Source organism: Galeopterus variegatus, unplaced genomic scaffold (genome assembly GCF_000696425.1).
Source record: "Galeopterus variegatus unplaced genomic scaffold, G_variegatus-3.0.2 Scaffold732, whole genome shotgun sequence".
In the NCBI taxonomy this organism is placed as follows: domain Eukaryota; kingdom Metazoa; phylum Chordata; class Mammalia; order Dermoptera; family Cynocephalidae; genus Galeopterus; species Galeopterus variegatus.
In genome coordinates this window covers 150975-159513 of record NW_007726843.1, presented here as the reverse complement: position 1 = coordinate 159513, position 8539 = coordinate 150975, and the positions used below count along the sequence as shown (strand labels likewise).

Sequence of the window (8539 nt, the reverse complement as noted above, 5' to 3'; positions counted from 1 at the left end):
CGTTGCCGGTCCCCGGTCCGGTACGGGGGCAACACTGAGGGTTGCAATCCATTGCCGGACAGGGAAAAAAAGACAAAAAGACCAAAAAAAATTAAAAATAATATTGATTGATCTAAATAAAATGATGAAAGAATTGCACATCCTTTGTTACTAAGCAGATGAAAAAGGAGAGGTGATTACTTTGAAAATATTATCTAGGCCAACTACCTTGCACAAAGTTCTAATTTCCCAATTGCATGTAAGATTTCCATTGTCTTTCAAAGGAAATCACAGCCTAAGAAGGTAAAGTCAAGAAAGAAACACTTAGGAAAGATGTTTGTACAGCCAACAAACATACAGTCCTGAAAGTTACCTCCTTCATCTGTATGCGACCATCTTCAGAGACATCTTGGGTAGTCATAAATTGCTGTTTCATCTTGTGCACATTTTCTTTCATGACTGCATCCTGCAATGGGCCAAATATAACCACATTAAAGCCACTGGGATTTCAAAAATATAGTTAGGATAGCAAATATTCAAAGCACACAGCCTGATAATAATGGTATTCTAACCTGGAAAGCAGGTTCCTTGGACATTTATAGTGATCTTACCCTTTTGTATATAAGACACCAGAGATGGAGACTTCTTGAGCAACCAACCACTAATCAGAATCTTGGCTAGGTAAAATTTATAGTTAGTGAGTTACTAAAACATGGTGAAAAGAAGCTCAGAGACTAGAGTGCTAAAAGAACGAGTTTGAACATTATTATGTATTTGGTTATGACAAAAGACTACATTGTAATTAATATACAGATGTTCTTCCCAAGAATACAGAGGTTTTAAATTTTTAACTGAAAAGTCCAGCTGTTCTGGGCCTCCAAGTTGCTGTAGCCCATTCTCTTAATCCTCTCCTTGTCCTCTGAGGAAAAAAATAATAATTAGAAGGGAGAACAAAAAAGAAGAAATCAAAGTAATGAAGTAATTGTTGAGTTACCAAAAATGTCATGTCTCACTTCTTTGTACAACCTTCTCTACACATTAACATGTCTTCTTTAATGGATTTCAGGGTTATTACAAGAAAGGTGATGTATATAACCAACAATGAAGAATGAATTATAAAGCAGGAGATGAGATGCATAGATAATCCTAAGCAGTGCCTGATTTCAAGATTCCAGACTTGCTGGAATTCATGCTAAATTCATTCTCCCTAATGCTATTACCCTATGTCTGGTCTCGAGCCAAGGCTGAAGAGAAGGGCTGAGAAGTGACTCTGTTGACTGACTACTCTCCCTGCTGGTGTCAGGGGACAGGGGTGATGCTGAGCTTCCAGGAGAGTCTCCAGATGCATCATTCATGGACACATGTTCTCTGGGTGGCCTTGGACTAACTCAGTTCTTCCTCCTTTCTCATTTGTAGTTCTCAAGAATAACCGTATAATGTGCTGGGAATGCACCATCCTTAAGTAAAGAAGAACTTGCTGGAACAACCAGGCTCTGTTCCAGTCCTTCCTAGGACAAAATGTCCTAAAACACTTTAGCCCAGCATGACATGTTACCCCCAGGTATAAAACCAAGGGTAGACCGTTTTCTATTGATCATCTACCATGTGCCAAATGCAATTCTGGCTCCCAGTGACATGATGGTCAGCAAAACAGACCTGGTCCTTGACCTCTATGGCAGGCTGGTGGGAGACATCTTTGTCTGCCTTCCTTTCCACTGGGGCCTCTCCTTAATGGGCTTCCACAAAAATGAGGAGACGGTGGGAAGGGAAGTGTGGTGGAGAATTAACAGCACCCTACATCTCATTCACAAGAAGAGGGAGGAAGGGCAGGAAAATGAACATTTCTGTAGTGCCAGCCAGGGAATGAGCACTAACCCAGGCTCTTTCACAAATGTGACCCCACTGAATCCTCACAATGGCTCCGGGAGATAGAAAAACACTCACTACACCCTTCAGCCCCTGGCTTCTTTTCTGATCTACTAGCCTTTTCCTGTTTAGGTAATTTTTTTGATCTATATGTTCCAGCTTTTTACATAGAAGTTCTCTTTTACCATTTTCCCACCAATGCCCTTTTCTCCTAAGGAAGTCATCTCTTCAGTTGGCCGTTTGCATATGTGAGTGTTTCCCAGGGAGTGGAAAATCTAGTAGGAGAGTTACACAAACTCATTATTTTCTAGATCTTGGCATATGAAAAGAGGAATACTTGAATTCATGATAATTTCATCTACTGCTGTACTATAAATCGAGGTATATGCTTCCTTCAGATGAGTCTTGGTGATTTGGGAGCCAGAGAGTGGGTAAAAGAATCAGAAAATATTAGGCACCCTTTTCTAAGGGTCTGAGACACTCTTTCAATTTACTGATGAGGAAACAGGACAAAAGGATGAATTGCCATGCAGCTGGATATTGGCAAGAACAAGCCTGGAACCAACACTTCTGATATCTGGTCCAGTGCACCACATCTTGCTGTTGCTGCAGGTAAGGCAGTCAGCATGTAGTAGAGAGCTCAATGCTAAGTGATGTGTAAATGAGAAATTGTTCAAAGAAAATGCAAAGAGGACTTGGTAACTTTCTTCGGGATTTATTCAGGATAGGTTAAGGCAATTGGTTAGATAACATAATGCTTTAAATATTATGAAGCCATGAAGATTTGAAAGCCAATTCTTGGAGAGCCAGGGAACAACGTGGTCAAAAAGAACAGCTTTATGCTAGAGACATCCCAGGGCCTTATTGTAAGATCTTGACCCCTAACGTTGGTGTCTTATCTCACTAACTAATTAAAGGATATGGGTAAACAGCAAATGTTTGATGGTGGGTTATGATAGTGAGGCAGAAAAAATGCTCTGAGCTTGGATGGTTTAAACTATTGGATTCCCTAATATCACCTGATTTTCCATACTTCCAGGATTGGGTGGACACCAAAAATATAAGGAGCCACAAAGTTTTATGTCAGTCAACAGTCTGCCTCTCCCTTGCCCAACCATATGCAAACTTTTGCCTGCAAGTATAAAAATGGAACTGTTACCTCCTTTTTTTCTACTCCTCACCTTTTGCTGAAAGGAAGCAGAATATGATAAATGGATGAAGTACATGCAACAGAAAGAGTATAATGAACTAACGGCTTGTATAGTCCCCAACTGGATACTAGATAGTGAGGAACCAACTTCATTTGGGACAAATTGCAGCAAAGGTGAGTCTCTTTACAAACAACTAAGTTTTCTGAATAAGAACTAAAAATAGCATATTTATGCATAGCTGTGTTTTTTTTAAAAGGTAAATCTAAATCACTAGTACTTATGATTGAGATAATGTATCAATCAAATGGATTTGTGTATTATAGCCATACCAAGGCCATCTGCTATATCTATGGCTCAGGTCCTGTACTCAGAAACCCAAAATGATTAAAATAAGAGGACTTGGGCAGATTGATTCTGTAAATACATCAACCAAATATATTCATTTGATGATTAAAAATGGAAAATAGTCAAGGGCCTAGTTGAAAAAATGAATACTTTCCTAAATGAACACACAACAAATTAAAAATATGAAAAAAAAAAGACATTGTTGATTTAGAACCAAAATCTCAAGTGAAGAAATGGAAAATAATGCCTGAATCATTTGTCTAAGGCTGAGCAAATGTCGTGTGATCCCTGAGGTCATGTCTATTATCTACTCTCTCCCTGGGTTACCTCCTTCGCTCATGAGGGATCAGAAGGCGATAGTGAGAGTGATTTAAGGCATGCCCCAAAGGCTAGTGTGGCTTAGAAAACTTGCTCTCACAAATCAAGAATCCCACTGGCAGATGAACTTCTTTAGATCTTGAAAGCTTCTCAGTGTTTAAGAGCATGAGCTTCAATTACCCTGTGTGGGGTAACCCCTTGCAGACCTGAGACGAAGGGGGTCCAGAATAGACACTGGGAAAACCAAGGACTAAAGAAGACACCATGTCACCACAAGATCATGTATACAGTGGGTGCTTTTGCAACTAAAAAGCTTTTCACTTCTGTTGTCTCATTGGTCTTCACTATGAGATAGGCAGGGCAAAAAATTATTATTCACATTTTATGGATAAGAAAATGGAGAACCAGGGAGTTTAAATGGTATGTTGATATCACACAGCTATCAGTGCAGAGCTAGGACATAAGCATCAGATTTCTGTCTCCACATACTTATATAGCTGTGCTTCTCTGACACCATGAAGCTTCTCTGGAGTGGGACTTAAAGATCTACATTTTTTTTTTTTGTCTGTGAAAGGTGAACAGGTACCCTGAGACTCCAAGATCTCCTGCCAACCAAGTTTCATCATGTGACACCCCACTATACATAGAGAGATAAGCCTGTCTTGTCTCAGCACCATAGACTGTGTGTGCCCACGTTTGGGAGCACAGGTACCCACCATACAGGACAAGCATGATGGAAACCACTCAGCAGGGTGGGTCTTCACTTCAAATTTCAGCTTGACTTTTTAGATTAAGAACTCTGCCAGGACAGTAATCATTGCTTTGTCTCTGAAACATAGGATCCGTTGAATGAACAGATGGTTCTTTATGGTGGGCTGGGCATTCCCAAAAGAAGTTAACTAGCATAAGCCATGTTGGTAGAAAATTAGATTTCAAAGTAAATGTGAAGTCAAAGAAGCTGGAGCCAGATTCTACATGCCACCTTTTGTTTGAAGGCACAGAGCCTTGACTTCTGTTCTCTCAGACCCCTAATCCCAAAGCCCTATGATTACCTCTTGGACCTAACACAAAAGAGCCCAAGTCTCCCTCCATCACAATTCCCCACCAGTCCTTATCTGAGACCCTACACCCTGCAGCATTGCAAGAGGCTCAGGATATGTGTAATCTGAACCTGAGGGATGTGTACACATAAGAAACTAATGTGGCAATGGACCGGCTAGATCTAGACCTGGTTTAGAGGCCAATTCCCAGTATTTGTATATGTGCTGCCAAAGCAAGCACACAATTCCCAGTATTTGAAAAGAAAAGTGTTGGGGGAACACAATAGAAACAGCAGCAATAGCAGCTGATGGTTGCATTAAGTCAATCCCCTCTGAGACTGTGAGGAGCAGTCATTACGAGCAGACTGATTGCTCTCCAAGATTGACTAGCAGGCAGCTTGCTGTTAGAAACCTCAAAATGCCTTCTTCTGATGCTCTGCAACCCATTAATCAGCAGAGGAAATTAGAGCTATTTGGGCCTCCGCTTGCCACTCCTAAACACTGCTTCTGGCATCACCAATCAAAAGTAGGTGTCACAAACGAATGGAGACTGTCCTTGGCTATAGGGGCTTCTGCTTTTGAAATCCTGCCCTATTACTAAGGGCTTATTTAGGGCCTACTCATTGTTCATCAGGGAAAAAGTTCAGAATTAGGAACAGTTTCCTTAATCATGGTTGTCCAGACAGCATAGAGTGCCCAGCAAAGATCCCTGCAACTCTTCAGAGTAATGTCTCAACATTTTGAAAGGGAACCAGTGGCAGATGATACCATTTCTGGTAAACAGCTTAAACATCTGATCACCCTGGTGCCAAAAGCTCTCTCACTGGCCACGTGCAATGGAGAGATGCCTGGGGCTGCTGCCACAGCTCTGTAGAACTGGCCTGATTATTCTGGAATCTCCCCTCCACAGGCAGTCACTGGTCCTGGAAGCACAGAAGGTGAATGGAGATGCAAATTGACTCAGGGTTCTTTTAAAATGCAAGGTCTTTAGCAGACCTCAACTGTACCTATGGGATGGGACCCAGGGGTCTGCATTTTAATAAATTCAGATAATTATTAAGCACACCCAAATTTGATATAAACTAGTATGAGGACTCTGAGACCTTCTAAACTTTTTCCAGCCACAGGGACACCTGCACTGAACCCAGTTGCCTAGGATTCTGGCGACTCATTTGTTGTCTCCTTTCCTCAAGGTCCATGCTTGCCCCTGTGTTAGAGGGTTAGTCCACAGGCCAGATCTGAGGGAGGGGTGGGGATAAGAAAAACCATACTGAAAGAGATGACATCCCTCTTTGCTCTCACTAATAGCAACAATGCCTCTAAGGTTAGCCAAAAGCTCAGAAGAAGACAGCCCACAGCATCCTCAGCCTAGAACACACCTTTGTATTTGAGTAGCTGCCTCCCACCTTCCATGACTGGAAATAAGACACTTCCAGCTTCTAGACTGACAGCTATTTTTCTCCTCCTTTTCTGTAAATCACTAAAGCAATGAGCCTTCTGAAAAGATGTGAAGTTCCAAGTCTCTAGGGATTTAGATTTTTAGGAGTTGACCATCCAGTTTCTTCCAAGGTTTCAAGTGATTTAACTTTTATCTTTTTGCTTTCCTCAAATACTCCATCCATGGTTGATGAAATGGCATCTGACTCATGGGTTCCTGGGATGCCATGAGCCTTAGTACTTACAGATGTAAGTGGGCAAGGCTGGAGAGTTTCACTGTGGACTGCAGGCATGTGAAACTGGGCAGCAAGATTAAAGTGGGAGCCTCGGGTTGGGGAGGCTTCCTTAGCTCTGCTTGTAGCCAGTGTAGGTGTAGAAATGAAGGATAAAGAGAAGGGTGTGTGAATGGTCTTACGTGAGGGGAAAAGGGCCCTGTGTCTCCATCCTTCTTACCTGCACTTCCTTCACCTCACAGGCTGCACAGGGCATGGGCCAAGTGTGGGGGGAGCAGGGGCAGGCGTACAAAGAATGATAAAAGGTACAAAAAGAACAAGATGAGAGACCAGTAAAGAGAGAAAGACTTGAGGGGAGGGAAGAGATAAAATAAATGAAGGGCAAAAAGAGAGATGAGACAGAGAGATAGGGAAGGGAGAGAAGATAAATAAAAGACAAAGAGAGCTTTGAGAAACAGAGAGACTGGAGAGAGAAGGGAAAGCAAAGAGACAGAGAGATGGAAAAATAGAGGAGAAATAGCAATCAGAGAGAGGAAAGAGAGATGAGAGTCAGAGAGGAAGGCCAGAGACACTGGGAAATGAGAGCCATGAAATACAGAGACGAGGAACAGAAACAAGCAGAAAAATAACAGAAACAGACATAAAAAGAGGGACAGAACATGACAGACAGACAGACAGAGAGACCAAGAGGTCTGTGTGGCTGATGGAGGCCAATGGCAGCTTCTTTTCTTCTGAGCTGCTTCCCTGGCCCCCACACCCTCCCCATGCTCTCCTTGGTGTGGGGATCCTGTTGTTTCCCTCACTGGGATCCTACATGAGAATGCAATGCACTTCAATATTCCTCCAGGTAAACAATTGAAGTCTGAAGACAAGCTACCTGCATAATTCTTTAATGTACTGTCCCCAAAGCCACTCCCCTACCATGCAGGCCCTAATGGAGATTTCATCAGATTAAGCCCATCACTAGTGTGGCCTCGGCTCATGTGTCTCTGTGTGAGTTTTTCCTTTGCTTTGGTACAGGGATCTTTAAAAGTTAATCTACATCTCTCAAGGCCAGATTTACCGTCAAGGAAGGATACGGACACTGGATAGACTGGTTTACATTTATCTCTGGGTTCTGGGTATGTTGATTACTTTCTGGTTTGTCATTCCCTGAGAAATCTGTAACCTCTCCCAATAAAATGAATAATGGAAAATGATTTAAAATGGTTTGTTCGTAGTTTGCTATCAAAGGAGTAACATATGCACTAAACACCCAGAACCTTAACATGCTTAACATCTTTTCCACCTTTTTGAACAAAGTGAGGTTTATCTCCAGGTTTAAATCGATTAGCAGAGGCATAACCAGGGAGACGTTCAAAACAGAGCTGACTGAGTCTACAGTTAGTTAGGATCTCTGAGTGGTTGACAGATGTTACACTGAAAGTCAGTGACTAGCACATCTAATGCTGCAGTTGTACCATTTTTAAAATCTGCCTAAATCCCTCCGTGCTGCTAGGAGAGAGAGAAAAATTACATGCCTGCAAGGAAGAAAAGAGGTCAGATGGGATTAATAGGTACAAATCAACATAAGAGTCAAACGCTTATATTCACTAAGAGACACATAAATTAATGCTTAGTGGTGCAAGTACTTACATCAGTACCCAATTTCATCAACATGTGGTAAAAGAAGGCATCAAGTTCCTTCTCTTCTATGTAACCTTTTTCTAAATGCAAGAAGATAAGCATAAATAATAGTCATTTATATAGAATAACGTGACATTTAGTACTTATCTAAATTTGTTTTTAACCTCACAATTTATAAAACCCCCATGAATGCTGTTCTTTGTTATTCCAGTAACTAAGTGCCAACATCTATCTCTAGAAGATGTGGATTTGAACAGTATACACATGTTCCAGAGTAAATGCTTTATGCTGGGGCTTATATAAATATTTGGAAAAGGAAAGCTGTTACATGCATGAATAAATATGAGCTTTAGAACAAATTTCAACTCAAGGATTTTGGAAGCTAGGAAAAGCCTAATGGGTTAGTTTGAAAGGTTAAAACACATATTTTAGATGTTTTCTTTATGTTTCTTTAGTTATTAATAAAGAACAAAGCAAATGTTAAATAGTTTTATTTTTCAAGTAGTTTTGGTGTTTTTCATTTTTTGGTTTGGGGTTTTTTTTT

The 8539-nt window shown here is 41.1% G+C and overlaps 1 protein-coding gene across 1 annotated transcript in view; it reads right to left on the bottom strand.

The window, feature by feature from the left end:
• Window positions 1-8539, bottom strand: part of SCGN (secretagogin, EF-hand calcium binding protein) — a 46473-nt gene that overhangs the window by 36263 nt on the left and 1671 nt on the right. The window contains exons 2-3 of the mRNA XM_008571859.1: window positions 8005-8075; window positions 353-445 (exon numbers count right to left, since the gene is read on the bottom strand). Coding sequence (XP_008570081.1) covers window positions 353-445; window positions 8005-8075 — 164 coding nt within the window. The remainder of the gene's footprint in view (window positions 1-352; window positions 446-8004; window positions 8076-8539) is intronic.